The sequence below is a fragment of the Equus caballus genome, chromosome 10 (assembly GCF_041296265.1).
Source record: "Equus caballus isolate H_3958 breed thoroughbred chromosome 10, TB-T2T, whole genome shotgun sequence".
Lineage (NCBI taxonomy): Eukaryota > Metazoa > Chordata > Mammalia > Perissodactyla > Equidae > Equus > Equus caballus.
In genome coordinates this window covers 19,986,325-20,007,998 of record NC_091693.1, presented here as the reverse complement: position 1 = coordinate 20,007,998, position 21,674 = coordinate 19,986,325, and the positions used below count along the sequence as shown (strand labels likewise).

General features: G+C 56.3%; 2 protein-coding genes and 1 long non-coding RNA gene across 5 annotated transcripts in view; 1 reads left to right on the top strand and 2 right to left on the bottom strand.

Annotated features, from left to right (window-relative positions):
• Positions 1-6,416: 6,416 nt before the first annotated feature.
• Positions 6,417-12,521, top strand: FUZ (fuzzy planar cell polarity protein). 2 transcript variants are annotated; one of them, XM_070224747.1, is made up of 11 exons: positions 6,417-6,865; positions 7,124-7,245; positions 7,528-7,612; positions 7,861-7,929; positions 8,130-8,234; positions 9,006-9,203; positions 9,308-9,403; positions 9,733-9,839; positions 9,914-9,978; positions 10,061-10,135; positions 10,455-10,668. In XM_070224747.1, exons 1-11 carry the CDS (start codon positions 6,755-6,757, stop codon positions 10,604-10,606), a joined length of 1,185 nt encoding a protein of 394 aa, XP_070080848.1. In that variant the 5' UTR covers positions 6,417-6,754; the 3' UTR covers positions 10,607-10,668. The 2 variants fall into 2 exon arrangements, with proteins under 2 accessions (XP_070080848.1, XP_023505950.1); XM_023650182.2 differs by lacking the exon at positions 10,455-10,668 and adding an exon at positions 11,118-12,521 and having other exon boundaries at positions 6,452-6,865.
• On the bottom strand, positions 10,475-11,231 carry LOC138915942 (uncharacterized). Its single transcript, XR_011422456.1, has 2 exons — positions 11,092-11,231; positions 10,475-10,629 (listed from the first exon to the last, which is right to left on the bottom strand). It is a non-coding gene; the product is annotated as an uncharacterized lncRNA (long non-coding RNA).
• The window catches only part of AP2A1 (adaptor related protein complex 2 subunit alpha 1), a 33,112-nt gene continuing 22,816 nt past the window's right edge, over positions 11,379-21,674 (bottom strand). Inside the window, exons 8-24 of one of the 2 annotated variants that reach the window (XM_070224742.1) lie at positions 18,664-18,814; positions 18,095-18,263; positions 17,812-17,949; positions 16,904-17,086; positions 16,363-16,460; positions 15,845-16,076; positions 15,586-15,753; positions 15,344-15,507; positions 15,001-15,066; positions 14,590-14,646; positions 14,401-14,483; positions 14,212-14,300; positions 12,869-12,993; positions 12,676-12,792; positions 12,523-12,592; positions 12,173-12,307; positions 11,379-11,819 (exon numbers count right to left, since the gene is read on the bottom strand). In XM_070224742.1, coding sequence (XP_070080843.1) covers positions 11,742-11,819; positions 12,173-12,307; positions 12,523-12,592; positions 12,676-12,792; positions 12,869-12,993; positions 14,212-14,300; positions 14,401-14,483; positions 14,590-14,646; positions 15,001-15,066; positions 15,344-15,507; positions 15,586-15,753; positions 15,845-16,076; positions 16,363-16,460; positions 16,904-17,086; positions 17,812-17,949; positions 18,095-18,263; positions 18,664-18,814 — 2,123 coding nt within the window. In that variant the 3' untranslated portion in view covers positions 11,379-11,741. The remainder of the gene's footprint in view (positions 11,820-12,172; positions 12,308-12,522; positions 12,593-12,675; positions 12,793-12,868; positions 12,994-14,211; positions 14,301-14,400; positions 14,484-14,589; positions 14,647-15,000; positions 15,067-15,343; positions 15,508-15,585; positions 15,754-15,844; positions 16,077-16,362; positions 16,461-16,903; positions 17,087-17,811; positions 17,950-18,094; positions 18,264-18,663; positions 18,815-21,674) is intronic. The other variant, XM_070224743.1, reaches the window with a different exon arrangement.

The following is a 21,674-nucleotide window of genomic DNA, read 5'->3' as shown; positions in this document are numbered from 1 at the left end:
TAGAAATACTTTATTTTATTTTTTTTGATAGGAAGGAATCTAAGCAGGCTTTTCCCACACACATACAAAATAAAGCCAGTAAATAAATACCTGAAAACTGCTCATCTTCGCCAATTAAAAAGTGCTAATAGGGGCCGGACGGTCAGTGTAGTGGTTAAGTTCGCCCCGATTCTGTGGCCCCGGGTTCGCGGGTTCAGATCCCCGGTGTGGACCTAAACACCGCTCATCAAGCCAGGCTGTGGCGGCCTCGCACATATAAAAGAGAGGAAGATGGGCACAGATGTTAGTTCAGGGCCAATCTTCCCTCACACACACACAAAAGTGCCAACGGAAAGTCCAATGATATAGTGTTTCACCTTTGTCATGTTAATTAATATTGGAAAGAGTAATGTCTACGAGGGTGGGAGGGTTTGGGTGAATGACCAGGCTCAGAAGAGGGGCTGGAAATCGGAACACTTGCTGCAATGCAGTTTGGCAATATATTTCAAGGGAAAAGAGTGCATTCTCTTTGCACAGACCGGTATTACCACATTTTCACGCTGACCTTCTGCATCCCTTTTTTCTTTTAGTTTCTTTGCCGAAGGCTTTTAAAGCAAATCCCCACCATCATATCACTTTCCCTTTACATGCTCGACAGGCATCTCTAGAAGGTATGGCCCTTTTCTTACATGACCACTACGCCATTATCGCTCCTGAAATGGTTATTTCTTATTATCGTCTGACACTAAATCCATAATCAGATTTCCTCAGTTCTCTCAAAACGTTTTTTTTTACAATTGCTTCATTTGCATCGAGATCCAAAGACCAAGCACATATTTAGACACGATTGCTCTTAAATTTCTTGTAATCTAAAGCAGCGCCCTCTTTTTTTTATACCAGTGTAATGAAATTTTTAATAAAACTGTAAGGGAGATAATAGTAAATTGGAGATAGAAAAAATGATCAACAGGTAAGAAGATGAAAATGGTCCCTAAAATAAAGATCTGCCTTATTAACTACAGGGAAACTTTTCTTTTTCTTTTTTTTTTAAAGATTTTACTTTTTCCCTTTTTCTCCCCAAAGGCCCCCGGTACATAGTTGTATATTTTAGCTGTGGGTGCTTCTAGTTGTGGCATGTGGGACGCTGCCTCAGCGTGGCCTGATGAGCGGTGCCATGTCCGCGCCCAGGATTCGAACTGGCAAAACCCTGGGCCACCAAAGCAAAGCGCGCGAACTTAACCACTCTGCCACGGGGCCGGCCCCAGAAACTTTTCTTTAGATAAGCTGAATGTATGATTGATTGTGTTAACTGGTTTTTAACTATTTTCATTACGGTACTACAAAGCCTCAAATAAACAATCAGATATGTTAGCCTGGCCGTTAGCCTCTGGCGTTAGGATGGGTTAGGTGTTAAAACACTGTTTCTGTGACATTGGTGGTTTCATAAGAGGTAGGAATAGTTTTCAAGACTTCCCCTCCCCCCAAAAAGAGAAAGAACCAGAAATTAACAAGAAAGAGGGGCTTGCAGTAGAAGTGTCAGCAGGGGACCTGGCGGCATTGGCATTACCGAGAGCCTGAAGGCAGCTGTGAATTGGAAAACCGAGTCTGGCTCTCCAGCTACACCAGGACTTTCCAGGACAGCCGAGCTAGCTCCAGGTTGCCAACACTCTTGGCTTCCCGGAGGAGTAGAGGTGAATCCTCCCACAGGACTCAGATCAATAGCAAATAATGAGTGCACAGTCAAAGGCCACCAGCACGGAGGCTACAACTGCAAGTCCACAGAAACAACACTTAGCAGGTGCAAACCCCCACCCCCAGGGCTCCGGGTATTGGAATTATCAGGTTCATAATGTACCATAATGTGCCAAATGGTGGGAGACATAAAGGACATTACGTAAGTTATCTCACACTGTGTAAGCAATACCCCAAAACTTAGTGGCTGAAAACAATAACAAGGGGTCTGGCCTGGTGGTGTAGCAGTTAAGTTTGCACGTTCCACTTCGGCGGCGTGGGGTTTGTGCGTTCGAATCCTGGGTGTGGACCTAGCACTGCTCATCAAGCCATGCTGTGGCAGCGTCCCACATACAAAATAGAGGAAGATTGGCAACAGATGTTAGCTCAGAGACAGTCTTCCTCACACACCCACACAAACATTGATTCCTTCACAGTTTCCGTAGATGAGGAATCCAGGCAGACTTAGCTGGGTCCTATGTGTCAGAGTCTTTCGCAAGTTCTAATCGGTGTCAGCCAGGGCCACAGTCATCTCAAGGCACAACTAGAGAAGGACCTGCTTCCGTGCTCACTCTCATAATTGTTAGCTGAACTCACTTCTTCACAGGCTGTTGGCCAGAGCTCATCCTTGGTTCCGTGACCTCTCTTTGCATAGGTCACAATGTGGCATTAGTTGCATCAGAGCAAGCAAGAGAAAGAATCCAAGCAAGATGGAAGTCACAGTCCCTATAACCGAATCTCAGAAGTGACCTTCCATCACTCTTGCTAAATCCTGTTGTTAAAGGCAAGTCTCAGGTCCCGTGCACACACAAGAGGAAAGGCAGCAAATACTAGAAGGCAGAGATCATTGGGAGCCATTTTAGAAGCATCCAACCACACACACAATCACAAGGAACAGCCAGCATCAAAAAATATGGAGAAAGAATAGGAGGATTTGGGGAAAAAAACAAGGCAATTTATCTAACTGCTAAAAAACCCGCCAACTCAATGGGTAATTGAAACAGAAGATTAAGCCAGCTGAAGAGTGAATTAGTGAAGTGGAAGATAAATTAGAAATTTCCCAGAGTACAATATTAAGAAAGAAAAATATATATTTAAACCTTGAAAAGGGATATGGCAGCTAAAAGGTCGGACATTTTTCTAATTTGAGACCAAAGAGGAAAAAAGAGAGTGGAGGAGAAGCAATATTTTAAGCGTTCATGGCTGTATATTTTCTGGAATTGACTAAAAAAAAAAAAATCCTTGGATCCTGGAAACACAAAGTATAAAATCATAAGAAAAAAAGAGTTGCTCCCCTTGACACATCATGATGAAAGAGAAGATTAAACAGTACCCAGAGGGAAAGAACAGCTCTCTACAAAGAAATTGTATGTAGAATGACAGCCAATTTCTTTCTCTTTTTTAAGTTTATTTATTTTTTAAAGATTTTATTTTTTCCTTTTTCTCCCCAAGGCCCCCTGGTACATAGTTGTATCTTCTTCGTTGTGGGTCCTTCTAGTTGTGGCATGTGGGACGCCGCCTCAGCGTGGTTTTTATGAGCAGTGCCGTGTCCGCACCCAGGATTCGAACCAACAAAACACTGGGCCGCCTGCAGAGGAGTGCGTGAACTTGACCACTGGGCCAGCCCCTCTTTTTTTTTTAAAGATTGGCACCTCAGCTAACAGGTGTTGCCAATCTTTTTTTTTTCCTTCTTCTCCCTGAAACCCCCCGTAGGTAGTTGTATATTCTACTTGTAGGTCCTTCTGGCTCTGCTATGTGGGATGACGCCACAGCATGGCGTGATGAGCGGTGCCATGTCTGCACCCAGGATCCGAACCTGTGAAACCCTGGGCCGCCGAAGCGGAGCACACGAACTTAACCAGAGGCTGGCCCCGACAGTTTACTTCTTAACAGCAAAAATGGAAACTGAAAGATAGTGGAATATGTTAAGAATTTTGAGAAAAATTAGTTTTGATGCCAGAACTCTATGGTATTGAAGGTGGGAGAAAAGACATTCTAGGTAGCCAAACCAGAATTTATCTCCAAGAGACTTTCTAAAGGATTGTGATATTGTGATATAATGAGAAATATATATTCAGTCTTTGTCCTGGTTCCTGGCACAGAGTTCCTAAAACCTCTGTAATTTTCTGAGTGATAAGGGTGGTAGGAGCATCTTTCGTTATAATATTTGGTCTTAGTCTCTGGTTGGTTCCTGACACAAGAGTTTATAAGACTCTCGGAATTTCTGGAGGGAAAAGGGTGTCTTTTTTTCCCCCTCTTTTTTGAGGAAGATCAGCCCTGAGCTAACATCTGCTGCCAATCCTGCTCTTTTTGCTGAGGAAGACTGGCCCTGAGCTAACATCCGTGCCCATCTTCCTCTACTTTCTATGTGGGACGCCTACCACAGCATGGCTTGCCAAGCAGTGCCATGTCGGCACCCGGGATCCGAACCGGCGAACCCCAGGCCACCGAAGCGGAATGTGCGCACTTAACCGCTGCATCACAGGGCCAGCCGCCATTTTTATCCTTTATAATATCCTTTAGAATAAACCAGTAATAGTAAGGAAAGTGTTTCCCTGGCTTCTGGGAGCCATTAAAGGAAATTATCGAACATGAGGAGGAGGCACACGGGAACCCCCAAAACTCAGAAGTGTGGGTAACCTGGGGCCCCATTGCTTGTGATTAGTATCTGAAGTGGGGACAGTCCTGTGGGACTGAGCCCCTAGCCTGTGGGGCCCACAAGGAACTCTGGGTGGTTAGTGTCACAAGTGAATTGACTTGTAAGTCACCCAGTTGATGTCCACAGAGAACTGGAGAATTGTTTGGTGTGGAAAACCCACACATCTGTTTTCAGAAGTGTTGTGAATAGAGAAACAGTTTTCCAGTAGGCTGTATTTCAGGAAGCAAGAAAATCAAAAATTATGCCGGAAGGAACGTCTGAGATGCAAGAAGTGCATTATGAACACTTATGTAATTACAAATAAATATTGCCTGCGTAAAGTGAGAACAATATTCAATGAGGGCATAAAGACAGTCAGAACTAAAATGCTGACAACATTAGTTGGTTAGGCTGGAGGGAGTTTCCAAAGTTAGGCTGTTACGTGCTTTTTGTGTTGTTTGAGAGAGGGTTTAAGATCTTGTTTAGCTTTTTGCTAAATTAAATGTGTATTGTAAAATTCCAAGGATAACCAACACAAATTAATTAGAATTAGAGTGTATAAATTTGAAATCAGAAGAGAGAGAGAAAACAAGATTGAGGAAACAAAAAAAGATAAGAAAGGAGGGAAAATAATATGAAAAAGGCAGGACAGAGCCAGCTGTGATGGCTTAGTGGTTAAAGTTCAGTGCACTCTGCTTCGGTGGCCTGGTTCGGTTCCTGGTCCCAGAACCACACCACTCGTCTGTCAGTGGCCGTGCTGTGGTGGCGGCTTGCATAGAAGAACTGAAAGGACCCACAACTAGAATGTACAACTATGTACTGGGGCTTTGGGGAGGGGAAAAGAAAAAAAGAGAGAGAGAGAGAGGAAGTTTGGCAACAGATCTTAGCTCAGGGTGAAGCTTTCCTAGCAAAAAGAAAAAAAAAAGCAAAGCAAAAGGAAACAGTCCCGAGATACAGTACCAAAAAAAGGAAGAACAACAAGAAAAATAAAAATAAGATGGCAGAAACAACCCCAAAGATATCAATAGTCATAGTAAATATGAATGGACTAGAGAAAAAATGCATGGAACTCAGGGAGAAATTGTATTTTTACTTCATTTGTTATTTTACGCATCTGTTTATTCCTCCAGAAGTTTCGTGTAATTTAATGTGCAGGGTAAATGCCTGTATATTTCTTAATCAGCATTAGGAATCAAATCCAGAATGCAGGCAAAACATGTTTTAAAAGAAATGAATGTTTTTTAAGATTACTATACATTTTTAAAATATGTTTGGATGAATAAAGGCAACTATTCAACAAAAGAGAAAACATCTAGCCAATTAAACTGATAATGAGATTCACTTCATCACTTCAACACAGGAAAGCACCTATGCGCGTCAAGACAGGATTGGCTAAGCCGATTTCGTTACATCCGTAATATAGACCATAAAAAGACATTTTAAAAGGACGAAGTATATTTACACGGGTGGAATAGAAAAAGAAAGTTTGAAAACGACATTAGCCTAGTGATCATATTTATGAAAACATGAATATTCTGTTAAACTGTCAACTTTTTACTTTTAGGGAAAGGATTTGTGGAGGACTCGCTTCATATTCTGCATGATTATACTATCATGTATAGATTCACTACAAAAATGACGTTGTTATGATTCTGGAAAATAAAGGACTTCATCTTTCCCTGATAACAAAAACAACCACCTCATTTCGTGGTTACTAGGCAACGCTCGCCGGACCAAACCATCGTGGAGGGTGAGGGGGGAGCTGGGGTTTGTCTGATGTCGCTCTAAGAAAGGGCGCTGGGCCATCTTTGAGCCGGGCAAAACTGTTTACGTTCTTAGACTGGAAATGAGACTGATTGGTGGTTGCTAGGCAACCCCTCAGCACGGTCGCCATCTTTGAGCGGGGCATAGTGTTTACCACTATAAAAGGGAAAGCGGGGTGGCAGTGGTTGCTAGGCAACGGCACGGCACCGTCGCCATCTTTGAGTGGGGCACAGCTGTTTATCAATTTAGAATGTAAAACATCCTGGCCTCCCTGATGGTTGCTAGGCAACGCCTTGGCGCGGTCAGTACCTTCAAGCCGGGCTCTTCATTCTCTTCCTTAAATAAATGGAAGCAAACCACTCCAGGGAGAGACAATGAAGCTCGGCCAATCCAATTGGCCGCCATCTTTGTTAGGGGCACAGTGACTTCCGGTTGGGGCGGAGGAGAGCCCAGAGGGCTTTGGGGGAGGTGCTAGAGGCTGGGTTTGCGTTGGATGAAGTAGGCGGGAATCTAGTCCTCTTCCAATCGGCTCCCCATTTCGCCCTCTGGCGGCTTCGGACGGCAGCCCGACTTAGTGTGACGACGGGCGCGCTCCAAGGCGGGCACTGGCCGTCGCCACGAGGGAACTGGGGAGGATTCCGAATGGGGGAGGAGGGGACGGAGGGCATCGTACATCTCATGTGCCTCGCGGCCTCCAGCGGGGTGCCCCTGTTCTGCAGAAGCAGCCGCGGCGGCGCCCCCGCCCGCCAGCAGGTGGGGCCCTGGACCCTTGGATCCCCGAAACAGAAGAGGGCTAGGCGCTGGGACTCTGGGTCTTCAGGGGACTGCCGGCTGGGCAAGGTTGAGAGATGAGTGTATAGGGCCGAGCGTGCAATGGACCAATAATCTTGGTTCCCCGACAAGGAGGGGTCAGGGGATCTAGAAGGAGGAGGGGGCCGGGGGCTTGGACACTTGAGTCCCAAGGAGGAGGGGATTGGGGGCTTCTGTCTAATGTCCCCCACCTTTCCCCAGCTCCCGTTCTCTGTCATCGGCTCCCTCAATGGAGTTCACATGTTTGGGCAGAATCTGGAGGTGCAGCTGAGCTCTGCGAGGACCGAGGACACGACCGTGGTGTGGAAAAGCTTCCACGACAGGTCACCAAGCGGTAGCTTGGGGCAGGGACAGGACCCGGGAGATAGCCCTTGTTGAAGATGCCACAAGGCCTTCCAGCTCTCCAAGGCCAGATGTTTGCTTGGCTGTGGCATCTCTGACAAGCCAGCTACCCTCTCTGATCCCCGAGTTTCTCTGCATGAGAAGCAAGTTGTGCTGGGGGAGGACGTAGCTGGCGTCCAGGATCAAGGGCAGACTCTACTGTCCTCATTGCCCTGTTTCCCGGGCCTGGACTCATTCTTCCTTCTCACCTTCTTTTCCCCCAGCATCACCCTCATTGTTCTGTCACCTGAAGAGGGCACCTCGGAGCTGAGACTGGAGCGACTACTCCAGATGGTGTTTGGGGCCATGGTGAGACTCCCAGCCCATTTTCCCAAACCCAGGAGTCTGAGCTCTCAGCATCCTTCTCCCTCAGCCCCAGGAGCCAGGCCCCTAACACCCGCCTCCTCCAAAACCCAGAATCCTGGCCCTCAGTCCCTCCTCCCTCCCACTCAGGAGTCCAGATCCCCAGCTGCCTCCTCCCTCCGTCTCAGTCGCAGCCTCTCCTCTCTTAGAACGAATCGTCCTGGGCCCCTAACTCTCTTTTATCATTTTTCTAGGTTCTTCTTGTGGGACTTGAAGAATTGACCAATATCCGCAACGTAGAGAGACTGAAGAAGGAGTTGAGGGTGAGGCTGTGGGACGTGGGGATGGGAAGTTAGGATACCTAGTCTTTTATTTGGGAACTACAGCTCCTAGCAGCCCCTGAGCCCGTGGGTTCTTGGGGCAGCTTGACCCTGGAGCTAGGCCCAGGGCCGATTTTCTGCGGGGGTGGCAGTAGATCTGGGACCCACCTGGGTCCTAGGCTCCCCTCTTCTCCTTCTGTTAGGCCAGTTACCGCCTCATCGACAGCTTCCTGGGGGACTCAGAGCTCATCGGGGACCTGACCCAGTGTGTGGACTGTGTGGTTCCTCCAGAGGGGTCTCTCCTGCAGGTATTGGGGGTGCCTTGGGAACTCTTAAACCTGTCCCTAGAGGCCTGGCTCGGTCCTCATCTTCCTACCCCTGGACCGTTGCCTCAACCCCTTCCCATCCTCTCGCCTTCCAGTCCGGCCCCTACTTGGCCCCAGAAGGATCTTTCTACACCCCGAGAGGACCCCGCCCCTTCCCTGGTCACAGCCCTCCAGTGGCTTCCATCGCCCCCTGGACAAGGCCCCAGCCCCTCAGCTTGGTGTTTGAGGACCTGTGGAATCTGACGCCCACCAACCTGCTCACCTTAACCTCTGCTAACCGCACGGACCACCTTCCCCTGCTGCCTCATGCCAGAAATCCCAACAGCTTCCCTGCCTTCGCACATGCTGTTCCTTTTGCCTGGGCAATCTCTGTCTACCCTTCCTTAAATACTGCTCTTGCTGATTCACCTGGCCCGGCGGCCTCCCAGCAGTGTGACTCTCAGCAGGTGACTTGACGTCTCTGAGCTTCAGTAGGTGGTTGATTGCACCTGCTTGGCACTTAGCAGGCCTCAATAAGCCGTACCTGCTGCAGGTAGAATTATGAGCTTCAGGAGCATGTGTCAGGTGTGGTAGCAGGACTGTACCTGTGTAATCTAGCTTCACAATGCGACTTGGGGACTGCAGCTGCACGTGAAGGCCCAGGAGGGTGACAGACACGATCATGGCCGCTAGGCAGGGAACCGTATGCTGGTCTCTTCCCACTCCTCGCCCACCCGCGGAGTCACTGCCGCCCGTGCGCCTCCCTTCCCCCAGGAAGCCCTCTCTGGGTTCGCTGAGGCCGCGGGCACGGCCTTCGTCAGCCTGGTCGTGTCGGGCCGGGTGGTGGCAGCAACAGAGAGCTGGTGGCGGCTGGGGATGCCGGAGGCCGTGCTGCTGCCCTGGCTGGTGGGCTCGCTGCCGCCGCAGGCCGCTCGCGACTACCCGGTGTACCTGCCGCACGGGAGCCCCACGGTGAGTGGGCGGGGCCGGGGCGCGAGAAGGGGTGGGGCCTGGAGGCGGGGCTTGCGGCGGGAAGGGGCGAGGCTCCGGCCAGCCCACCCTGCGCCCCGCTTCAGGTCCCGCACCGGCTTCTGACCCTGACGCTGCTGCCGGGCTTGGAGCTGTGTCTGCTCTGCGGGCCGCGCCCGCCCCTCGGCCAGCTGGATCCACAGGTGAATCCGGGCAGTGTCCCGCTTTCCCGTCACACCCTGTACCCGCGCGCCGGCTCTGCGGGGCTCTGTCCACCCTGGACCCGCCTTGGGCCAGCCCCGCCCCTCCCGTGGGCCCCGCCCCCCCTTGGACAGCGCTCCAGTCGCCTTGATCACAGCTCGGCCCCTTTCGCTCTTACCCCATCCTTCCGGGCCTCGCCTTTCCACGGTCAGCATCCTTCCAGGCCTCGTCCCTTCCTCGGTCCCCTCAGCCCTCCGCCCTGAGGGCCCCGCCCCTCCTCCCTGACCTCACCCACCGGCCCCGCCTCCCCCGCTGACCACGCCCCCTGCAGCTTCTGGAGCGCTGGTGGCTGCCGCTGCTGGACCCGCTGCGGGCCTGCCTGCCGCTGGGACCCCGAGCGCTGCCCGCGGGCTTCCCCCTGCACACGGACATCCTCGGGTAGGGCTCGGACGGGGCAGTGGGCTGGGGGTCCTCATCCCCTCTGCCCTGGCCATGAACCCCCTTTCCCACAGGCTGCTGCTCCTCCACCTGGAACTGAAACGTTGCCTCTTCACCGTGGAGCCCTCGGGGGATAAAGGTGACTGAGGAGGAGGGCGGGGCCGGGAGGGGCGCGGGCCAGGGAGGGGCTCTCCCTCACCCTGGCTCTCTTCCTCCTCCAGAGCCTTCTCCTGAGCAGCGCCGGCGCCTTCTCCGCTCTTTCTACACCCTGGTCACCGCCACGCACTTCCCAACAGGTCAGTGGTGGGCACAGTGCCCCCTTTGCAGAGGCTGGGACACTGAGCCCCAAGTCACATACGGCGGGAGTAAAGGGTGGGGCTGGGGAAACTGGTAGGAGAACCGGGCATGCATTGGGCACGGCTCTCCTTGAGGACTGGGCACCGACACTGAAGGAAGCAGGGCAGGGAGGCCCCAGCCTGGTTCCAGAACCTCCTAGGTAATCCTGATAGTTAACCCGAGACCTCAGCTCTTGCCAAGTGCTTTTCTACGTGATGACTCACTTCATCCTCACGGCTGAGAGCTGTTTCCTGTTCTATCATCATCCCCATATTACAGATGAGAAAACTGAGGCTCAGTTAAGCAGCAGCAGAGCCACGATTCAAACATGGGCAGCCTGGTTCCCACAGCCACACGCTGCGCTCCACTGCTCACAGTACAGGCTTTGCCTATCGTCCTCATTGTGGGGGGATCCACAGAGCCCAGGTTAGGAGGGAAAAGTTGTCGTAGAACCCTGGAGGCCCAGAGAGACAAAGGAAGGGACTTAGGGGGATGGTACAGCCCCAGTGAAGGCCCTGCGGAATGGAGCAAGATGGTAAAGAGCTCCACCTGGGAGGGGCAGACGACCGTCCCTTCCTGGCTGTGCGACCCCACCAGCCCCGCCTGCCTCCCCGTGTAAGTGGGCCGGGGTCCTCGGGATGGTGCCAGGAGCTCGGCCCTGGCGCCTGGGGAGCATCACCTGCGTGCCTGTGGTCTGTACTGCTAATCGGATTGCCCAGGGCTGCACACAGTACCCCCAAGAAAGCAGGGGACAAAGGCCAGGTGGGAAGAGGGGGAAAAAGCCCGTGGCCTTGTTCAGGTCACTGACAGCTGGCTGGAGCGGGCAAGCTTCCCCATCAGGAGTCAGAAACTTAAGCCCAGGATGGGTGTGGCTACTGCAGGTTGGCATCCCACTTGTCCAGGCCCCACTGGTCACCTCGGCCTTTCCTGTCCTTCCTTCAGAGCCAGGGCAGCCAGAGGAGAAGGCAGAGGACACAGCCCACCGGGCCCAGGTGCCGCGGGCCTGCTACCTGGTGTCGGGGCCCGAAGAGCCAGGCACAGGGTGGCGGCTGGTGGCCCTGCAGCTGGGGCCCCGGCGGCTGCTGCTGCTGCTGTCTTCTCAGAGTCCCACCCATGGGCTTCGGGTCCTGGCCACCCACACCCTGCACGCCCTCACCCCGCTCCTCTGACCACCGCTGTCAGCCATGGACATGGACGCCAAGCTGTTAGCGTCTCTCTCTTTATTCGCTCACAATAATACACAGCCCCTGGATGGGGAGGGGGTAGAGGGGCTACGAGGGGGCGCGTGGGAGGGGAGGAGGTGCCAGTCTCCCTGGCCCCTCTCCCCTCTGTGCTTGGGGGGGGAAAGGAGGGAGGGGGCCCCCCCTGACCCCCAGAATGTAAACAGCAGCAGATGAACAAAAATAAAAATACAAAAGGCCGGAGGAAGGTCCTAGGCATCCCCCCACCCCGGGGTCTTCCCTGTCACCACCAGCGGAGGTCCCCTTGCTGCCCCATCCACCAAAGCTGCCTCGGTCCCAGGGGCTGCCCGGCGCCAGCCACGGCCCCGGGGGCAGAGTCCAGGGCTCAGAACTGCTGGGCCAGCAGCTCACACAGATGACGGGAGACGGGCTCCTTGCTGGTGCGCAGGGTCAGCCGGTACATCTGGGGGGCGACATGGGGAGGAACTCAGGGAAGACGCGGAGGAGATGGAGAGCCCGGGGGGAGATAAAAGGTGAGAGGAAAGAAAAAGGACAAAGGGTAAGAAATGTGATAGAAGGGACAAGAGGCAAGAATAAAAGCAACAGAGGAGGTAAAGGATGAGAGAGACCAAGCATGGAACGGATACCGAGACAAACACCAGGGAGGAAAGGGGAGAGAGACTGGAGAATGGCCAGACAAGGACACAGAGCAGAGGAAGCCGATTAAAGAACCCACTGAGGCAGGAGGGGCGGGCGCAGAGAATGCGCACAGGCAGGGACGGACGGGGACACACACGTCCCCAGACCACCGCTCACCTGAGCCTGGGCGTTGGGCTCCAGCCGGAGCAGGCAGCCCACCTGCAGGGCTTTAGTCTGGATAATTCCAGCCCCCACGAAGTTCTCAGGATTGGGGTCCACGTTGTCGAGGAGAGCAGAGCCGAACCCCAGGAGCTGGGGAGGAAGAGGCAGGCACAGGAGGGTGCCAGATGGCTGCCAGCTCCCAGACAGCGGCAAACCAGGTCCCCAAACCCCTTGGGAGTAGGAACTGACGCCCCTTTACAGATGGAGAGAAGTGAGGCGGCCGCGGCTCTCCGATCCCAGTTAGAGAGGGGCACGGAGGGGATGCTGGCCCAGGGGCGCCTCCCCGGCCTCCCCCCGGCGCTCACCTTGGCCTTGGTAACTTCCGCGTCCATGGGGTGGTTGGCCTTGAAGATTTTCTGCGCCTCCTGTTGGGGGCTGGGGGCGGGGAAAGGCTCGAGTCAGGGACCTGGGAGCCCCGCCCCCCAGGTGAGGCTGCGGCCCCGCCCCCCGCCGCTCACAGGCTCAGCTGCTTCCAGCGCTGGAAGAAGTCCTGCGCCGCCATCTCTGTGGGCTGGAAGAACTTGTTGATGGTCACCGGCAGCTTCAGGGTGAGGGACTGCGGGGCGCCCCCGTACCTGGTGGGGGAGGAGGGAGCGCTCCGTCAGGCCCCGCCCTCCCAGGGGGCCCCGCCCCCGCGCCCCGCCCACTCACCGGAAGCGCACGGACAGGAGCGGGGGCGTCAAGAAGTCCCGCAGACACTCGATGTTGAGCACCTGCTGCACCTGTGCGCCGCCGTCCACCTGCGCGGCCACGCGCTTGGTCTGCACGGCCAGCTGTGCCCGCCGGGGTCAAGGAAGCAAGGAGGGGGCGGCCCTGGGGACTTTGGGCATGGACCCCCTGATGGTTCTGAACTTTCCCAGCAGCCCCAAGCTGCAGGACCCCGAGGGGCCGGCCCTGCCGTCCTGGACTCATCCTACAAGGCACCTTCCCCCACCCCGAAGTCCTTCCTATGTGACACCCCAAAGCCACCCCGTACGAGCCACTCTGGCATTCCCCGTGGGCTCAGCAACCTGCGCTACGGCACAGGGCACACCGTCCTCAAGCAGGAGCCCTCTGCTCTGGAGGCTGCCTTGGGTCCGCCCCCCAGCTCTTACCACCCCAGTGACTGGGGGCGAGTTACTCAGCCCCTCTCAGCCCCATGTGCAAAATGGACACGGTGTCCCCAGCATTCGATGAAATGAGCCACTACAAGGACCTGTCAGCGTATCTGGCACGTGGTAAGGGCACAAAAATGGTGGCAGTGTTGTCACCATCTACTTTCATGTCCACAACCCATCGGCAAGGATGGGGTCTTATGCATCTCCCCCACTCCCGCCCCCACCTTGTGCCCAGCACAGAGCTGAGCCTCCAGGAAGCCTCTGGAAGTGTCGATGATGAATAAAGCAAAGACCTGAAAAGGTCCTCCAAGTTTGGGGTCTAATCCTGTAACTTCACGGTGTGGAAATGAGGCCCAGAGATGGGGCAGAGGGGACGGACCCCACTCGAGCACTTCCTTCAGGCCAGCCCCCCGCCAGGGGTTTCCAGTTGTGCTGATTTTCAAAACAACCCGAGAAGGAAGAAGGTCTCCGCTTCACGGGGAGGACAGGAAGCCTCAGAGAGGCAAAATGAGTGGCCCTGGTCACACAGGAGAGGCCCTGGGCAGCAGAAAGACCTGCAGGCCTGGCTCTTACATACAGGAAGAGCTGGAAAGATGGGTGTGGAGCCCGACGGAGGATGAGGTCAGGACACGGAAGGGCCTGGAGCAGCTGGGGTCCCAGAAGGCAAGCCTTGTGTGCACCTATCATGTCACCTCACTGCCATCCCCTGTCCTGGGGGAAGGAGGCCCACCCCCGTCTCACAGACGACAGCACATCTCAGAGAGGTAACCATGCGCTCAGGTTCCCAAGAGGGCCACCCAGAGCTCTGGACCGGCTCCACCTGCTTCCCAGCAGCCAGAGGGGCAGACCGGAGGGGCGGGCTGGAGCCAGGGGGCCAGGCCAGGCCGAGAGGATATGAGTCTGGAGGTCTCCGGGGTGGACGACGGTGGGCGAGAAGTTCTGGAACTGTACGGAAGTCTTGTTGCCATAGAAGAGATACATGCGGCCTGTGGGAGGGAGGCGGGGCTCCATCTGGGTTCCTTCTACTTCCTCCCCAGCCACCCTCCAAGCCACGGTCTCCCTGAAGCCCAGGCCACCCGGACGCACCCAGGTTCTGCCGGAACTCCGACTTGACTCCTATCTGCAGCAGCTGGTTCTCAAACAGGACCCCGTTGTTCTTGCACACGAACCTGGGTGGGGCGGCGGGGGGCTCAGGATGACAGGGGGCCTGTCCGGGCCCTGCTCTGTGGTCCTCGCCTGTCCCCACTCCCCTCCCTGATCTCCCTCGGGACTCACTTATTCAGCAGTTCATCGGCTTCCGGGATGGGTGGGCCGATGTCCTCAGGACCTGGGCTGCAAGCAGGAAAGGAAGGAGATGGCTGGGGGCTTGGGGGGCTGGAGGCAAAGGGCCAGAGCTACTAGGTAGGAGACAGCAAGCTCTGAAGGGACAGAACCCCCGAGTCCACATCCCCAGGTTCCCCAAAGAACCTCAGAGAACCCCAGAATCAGACTGGCCCTTGCCTCTAAGGGGACCAGGCTCTGGATGTGCCGTCCCCTCCGTGCCCCCATCACAGGACCCTGACTTTCACTCCCCTCCATGTCCCTGCCTCTGCGGCTCAGCAGGAACCCCTTGACGAGAGTTCCCAGTCCCCTAACCCTCCCTAGGGACACGAGAGTCTGCCCCCCGCCCCCTGAGGCCACCCTTACTCAGCAGCTGGAGCTGGGTCAGCCAGCAAAGCCATGGGGCTCTCAGGGGCAGGCGGCTCCAGCTCGCTGGGCCATCCAATCCCAGAGCAGACAAGAGAAGACAGGCGTGGCAGGCAGCCAATCCCAGAGAGGCAGCAAGAGGGCCGGAGAGAGAGAAAGAGGGAGGAGGGAAGGAGAGAAGGAAGAGCAGGCTGAGACACGGTGACAGGAGAGGACGACGAAGCGGGGCCAGAGTGGCCAGAGGGAGGGAGAAGGCCAGGAGAGGTGGCAGCCAGGACGACAGAGGCACAGGGACAGGGAGGGAGGAGCGAGGTGGGCGGGGCAGACGGAAAAGGGGCGGTACCTGAGGAAGGCCTCCTCGGCGCTGGGCCCCAGGCCGGGCTGCGCGGCGGGGCCGTCGGAGAACACATCCACCAGGAGGTTGCCTGCGCCCGAGGGGGCCGGCGGGGCCGCAGGGGGAGGAGCTGCCCGCAGCCCCAGGAGGTCGGCGGATGGGGAGGGTGTCGACTGCAGGAGGCAGGTGACAATGAGGACAGGTGATCCCCGGCCGCCCCGCCCCGGGGGGCCTGGCCCCGGGGGACTCACCACGGTGCTGGGGGTGGGCTCCACACCCCCGTTGATGTCGTTGCTGCTGGGGTCCCTCCGGCCGTCATCCAGGGCGCTGCCGGCCCCCGGCCCCTTCTTGCGTTTCAGCTTGGCCAGGATGGACGACTCGCGCTCGGGGAAGGGCGGCATCTCCTCCAGCACCGTGGCCTGCAGGTCGGGGGCGGCAGCGGATCAGGGGCGGGCTGCGGCTCCGGAGAGCAAGGCTGCGGGCGCAGGAGGGGCGCGAGGCGGCTCTGACCAGGACGTCCGTGCTGGCCACGGAGCTGAGGGTGAGGTACTCGACGGCGCGCTGCTGCAGCTCCACGTCGGCGTTGCGCAGCTGGGAGCCGGCCCGCAGCACGCCCTGGATGGTGGCCTTGGTCTCGGGGAAGAGGTTGATGAACTTGATGTAGGTGGACAGCAGCAGGGCCCGCGTGGCCACGCTGCACAGGTGGAACTTGGAGTGCAGCAGCGAGAACTGCACCGGGGGGCTGTGGGGCGCGGGTGTCAGCGGGGCCGGCTACAGCGGCCCTCCCCCAGCAAGCCCCCCACGATGCCGCTCCCTGGGGGAACCCTGCCCAGGACCCTGGGCCCGCTCGAGGGCACTGCTGTTCCCCAGGGCCCCAACCGTCACATGCCCCGTCTCAGATGTTCCTGACAGCTGGGCCCTCCTGACCCCCCAGGGGTTTGGTGTGAGGGCCCCATCGTCACCAGCCTGGAGACTCCTGGGGTCCCCCACCCCCAAGCCTTCAGAAGTGCGTGTGTTCACCGTCTCACCTGGAGCGGGGGTCCCCAGCAATCAGGTTCCCAAACTCCCCAAGGATATAGCCGCCAACCTTCACCATGTTCTCATGACAGGCGGGGGCCTGGAGCGCCTGGGGCAGGGACGGGACGGGCGAGGACAAGAGTGAGTGGTGCCGCCCGGCTCAGGGGTGCTCAGGGGCACCAGGCCAGTGCTGAGCCCTTGACTTGTCTTAACTTGTGGAACCCTCACGACTCTATGACATGGGTGGGGTTACAGATGGGGAAACTGAGGCACAGAGTGGTTAAGTGACCAGCCCACACCACACTGGGAGTAAAATGAGGAGGCACTGGGCCCCCTTTTCTGGGCAGAGGGAATGGGAAACTGCTGAGACCTGGGGATCAGCAACTACGGGCTGGGCGCCCCAGGCCCACACCCTGCTGACTCTCCCCTGGGTGCCCAGGCACCGCTCTGAGGAGGAGGAAACAGGGTGGTGGCCAGGCTGGCTGGCCCCACAGCCCAGCTGTCCCTGCTTGGCCTTGCTGCAGGTCATGGCGGTGAGGTGGGGGTGCTGACCTCAAAGACGGTCTTGGCGGCATAGCCCTGAACGTCATCGCGGTTGGTGACTATCTGCAGCACACGGTACCAGACCTCCTCGCTCACGTAGTCGCCTGCGATGCGGATGAGGTTGAGGATGGTGTCCACGTACCAGCTGTAGTCGACTGCGTACTTCTCGGCCAGGATGGCCACCTTGAGGACCTGCCGGCCGGGAGGGAGGACGGAGGAGTGTGTATACATGCATGTGCCCACCAGGAGAGTCGGGGTGGGGACTCACCCGGATCTGGGCTCACCAGTGTCTCCATCTGGAGACCCAGGAGTCCCAGCCCCTCCTCCCTCAGACCTGGGAGTCCAGCCCCAGCCCCTCCTCCCTCAGACCCAGGAGTCCAGGCCCCAGCCCCTCCTCCCTCAGACCCAGGGGTCCAGGCCTCAGTCCCTCCTCCCTCAGACCCAGGGGTCCAGGCCCCAGCCCCTCCTCCCTCAGACCCAGGGGTCCAGGCCCCAGCCCCTCCTCCCTCAGACCCAGGGGTCCAGGCCCCCAGCCCCTCCTCCCTCAGACCCAGGGGTCCAGGCCCCAGCCCCTCCTCCCTCAGACCCAGGGGTCCAGGCCCCCAGCCCCTCCTCCCTCAGACCCAGGGGTCCAGGCCCCAGCCCCTCCTCCCTCAGACCCGGTGGGTCCGGGCCCCAGCCCCTCCTCCCTCAGACCCAGGGGTCCAGGCCCCCAGCCCCTCCTCCCTCAGACCCAGGGGTCCAGGCCCCCAGCCCCTCCTCCCTCAGACCCAGGGGTCCAGGCCCCCAGCCCCTCCTCCCTCAGACCCAGGGGTCCAGGCCCCAGCCCCTCCTCCCTCAGACCCAGGGGTCCAGGCCCCAGCCCCTCCTCCCTCAGACCCGGTGGGTCCGGGCCCCCAGCCCCTCCCAGAACTCACGATCTCCTCTCGGATGGCGTAGTCAGCTGTCTCCAGGTACCGCAGCATCTCCGACACAATCTGCTTGGCATTGCTCCGGTCGCACATGGCATAGAGGAGGTCGGCTGCACGTTGCCGAACGCTGACATCCCGCTCCGTCTGAAGGAGAAGAGCAGGCGGGGTGTGTTCTAGGCCCCATTCTGGCATAGGGCTGGCCACTCAGGGGCCTCTCTGAGGGGGCAGAGGGGACTCAGGCTGCTTGGTGTGGAGGGCCTGGCCCAGGGCAGCCTCCGGGAGGTCGCACCTTGAGGGCATTGATGACGGTGTCGATGTGGGTCTTGACTGCCTCGTGGGAGAACTCGGAGCTGGCCAGCGTGCACATGCTCTCCAGCGCCAGGTAGCGCAGGTTGGTCTCCCGGTGCTGCAGGAACTGGCCCAGCTGGTTACAGGCCCGCACCAGGAGGTTGGGCTCACTGCCAGCAAGAGAGAAATAGAGACAGGGGGACATGAGGAGGCGGAGGACGCAGACCCGGCTGATCCATCTCATCTCCCCTCGGGGCCCAGGTCTTAACTCCTGCCCTCCGCCTCAGTCATGACCACTCCTGGTGACAGAGACATCCGGGCCTTGGAGACCCAAATAAAGAGCCAGGAGTTTCGCATCCCAGGAGAGCCCAGCACCAACCTGGCAGAGTAACATTTCACACCCTGTCATCGTCCTCCTGCCTACAAGTCAAGATTCCCAGACCTGCTCGCCTAGGATCCAGGAGCCCAGCCCCAGCCCCTCCTCCCTCAGACCGGGACTCTAGCCCCAGCCGCTCCTCCCTCAGACCAGGAGTCGGGCCCCAGCCCCTGTCCCAGCCCCTGGCGGTGCACCTGTCGTAGTGGATGATGAGGCTGATGGTCTCGAAGAGGATGGCGTTCTTGGCATTGGAGTGCTGGACCTTCTTGGACTTGGGCGGCTCCTGGGCCTTGTTGAGCACCGTCTCCAGACACTCCACCAGCCGCCCCTTCACAGCCGCATCCTCTGGGGAAACGGAGCGCGTGCCCAGGCTGAGCGCCCCCTGCCCAGCCTACCGCCAGGGGCAGGCACCACGCCACGGCTCCCGCCCTCCACGGGAAGGGCACAGGCCCTACAGCTGTGGGCGGGGGTCTCTGCTCCCTCAAGCCCTTCCCGGGTCCCCAGGTGACCAGCGGAGGTGGGAGGCCGACAGAGAACACATCTCCAGACCTGGGCTCTCGTCCTACTCTGCTCAGACCCTTCAGGGCAAGAAGCTCCACCCCTGTGAGCCTCAGTTTTCCCTTCTGGAGCATAATGCTGTTTAAGTTTCTCACAGAGCCAAGAAAACTCCAGGAGCCTTCCCGAGACATCCTCAAACCAGGCCAGCCCAGGGAGGGGTCTGAGTGGCGAGCACTGTCTGACAGAACCCACTCGCCAGCACTCACCACTCAGCAGGAGACCCGAGCGCACACGAGGGCCAGGCTCCACGCCTGGGGTTAGGCATTCAACAGTCACAAAGCTGGGCCACCACGAGACACATAGACGCCAACTAGAAGCTCACACAAACCCGATAACTGCCATTCCCTTGAATGTGAGGCAATGCCAGGTGCACAGAACAGCTGTCGAATGTTCTAGCAAAAACCGCTGCATCCAGATCTACCAGGCAATTCACAGCACAGAGGGCCGAGCTAAAGGACACAGGCAGCAATCAGCCAAACCCTGCAATGCAAGACTCTCCTGGTTTCTTCAAAAACAGGTGGTGGGGGTTGGGGTGGGGGACTATTCCAGACTAAAAAACAAAATAACAAAGACATAATCAAATTTAATTTGTGGGCCTAGATTGTACTGTATTTTTTTGAAGCCATAAAAGTAAAGCTATGGACAATGCAGGCAGTTCGGTGCCCAGAGAGCTGACGACTCTGTGGGGCTATTCTGCATCTCCCTCGCCATGAGCAGGGCACTGTGGTCGCACAGGGTCCCCGGGCCCAGGAGCCCGCTTTGGAAGTGTTTCAGGGTGGGGGGAATGTTATGATGTGGCCGACTCAGTTTCAAGTAATTTAGCAACAGTGCGTCTGAAGAGAGTGAGCGAGTGAGAGCACAGACACAGCAGAGGCTTTACCAGCTGGCTGAGTCCAGGGAGAGGGTGCCTGAGTTCATTACACTGTTCTCACAAGTTACCTTTATGTTTGAAATTTTTCATAATAAAAAGCTGGGGTGGGGCCAGCCCTGTGGCCAAGTGGTTAAGATCACATGCTCTGCTTCGGCAGCCCAGGGTTTCACTGGTTCATATCCTGGGTGCGGGCATGGCACCGCTCATCAAGCCATGCTGAGGCAGTGTCCCACATGCCACAACTAGAAGGACCCACAACTAAAAGTACAACTATGTACTGGAGGGATTTGGGCAGAAAATGCAGGAAAAAAAAAAAAGAAGATTGGCAACAGTTGTTAGCTCAGGTGCCAATCTTAAGAAAAAATTTAAAAAAAAAAGCTGGGGTGGGGGCCAACCCGGTGGCGTAGTGCTTAAGTTTGCACGCTCTGCTTCAGCAGCCCTGGGTTTGTGGGTTTGGCTCCCGGGCACAGACCTACACTCAGCTCATCAAGCCATGTTGTGGTGGTGTCCCACATATAAAACAGAGGGAGATTGGCATAGATGTTAGCTCAGGGCCAATTTTCCTCACCAAAAAAAAAGCTGGGGTGAAAGCCAATATCATGAAAGAAAGAGTGTAATTCTGCCAGATGAAAAGACTTATGAGAAATAATACTCAAATTTGATACTTGTCTCTTCATCAGATCCTAGTTTGAACAGACTGTGAAAGACATTTTGGGGAAAATTAGGAAAACGTGCAGTGAGTATCAGAGAACCTTAGGGAATCGTTGTTAGTTTTATGTGTGACTGCAGAATTGCTGCTGTGAATGAAAATGTCCACAGTTTTTAGAAATGGGAACAATATATTTAATATAAAACATAACGATGTCTGTAATGGACTTAAATATTTCAGGAAAAAATAACAAAAGAATAGCATGCACACACAGCAAAATGTGCAGTCTGGGTGACAGGTCCTCACTACTTGTCTGTATGCTGCAGTTTTTCATAATATGGTGTATGAATAAATCCGGTGGGAATAAACCGGGGCTAGGCTCTCGTGCCCGGTGCCGTCTGCTGGGGCCAAGCCGCCAAGCCTCCCAGGCAGAGAGAAGAGGGTGAGGTGCGCGCCCGGCACACCCTGAAATTCCGAGGTGGGGCCTCTCAGATGGAGGTGGGCTCAGAGCTCCACCTAAGCGCTTCCTGCCAGGATGAGAAAGAGGCCCAGAGAGGGCAAGCACCTTCCCCAGGCCACATGGCAAAATTCACCCCTGTCCTTCACAGGCTGTGATGGGCCTTTGGTGCCACTTACATCCTATACTCAATTACAACGTGTGCACAGACATGCACGCATAGACATGCATGCACTGACATGTATGCACAGTCATGGAGACACTAACATGCACACAGAGAGATGCACGTACTGACATGCATGCAGACATGTACACACAGACACGCACAGTGACATGCATGTACGCAGTAACATGCACACACTGACATGCATGCACAGATATGCACACAGAGTCATGCACACAGAGATGCATATCCTGACTTGCATGCAGACATGTATGCAGTGACATGCATACAGATAGACACAGAGACACAGACCCCCTCACACACAGCTGGCCATGGAGATTCAGGGCCATGTCAGCCCCTGACCCACGGCAGGCGTTCAGCCCTGGGCTGAACAGAGGGGAACTGGCTCGTGAAGCAGAGACTACGTGCTGAGCATCTGGCACAGGGTCCCTCAGAACTGCGCTGCAGGGCAGGTGGCCCAGGAGACGGGAGCCAGAGGGAGCCCTG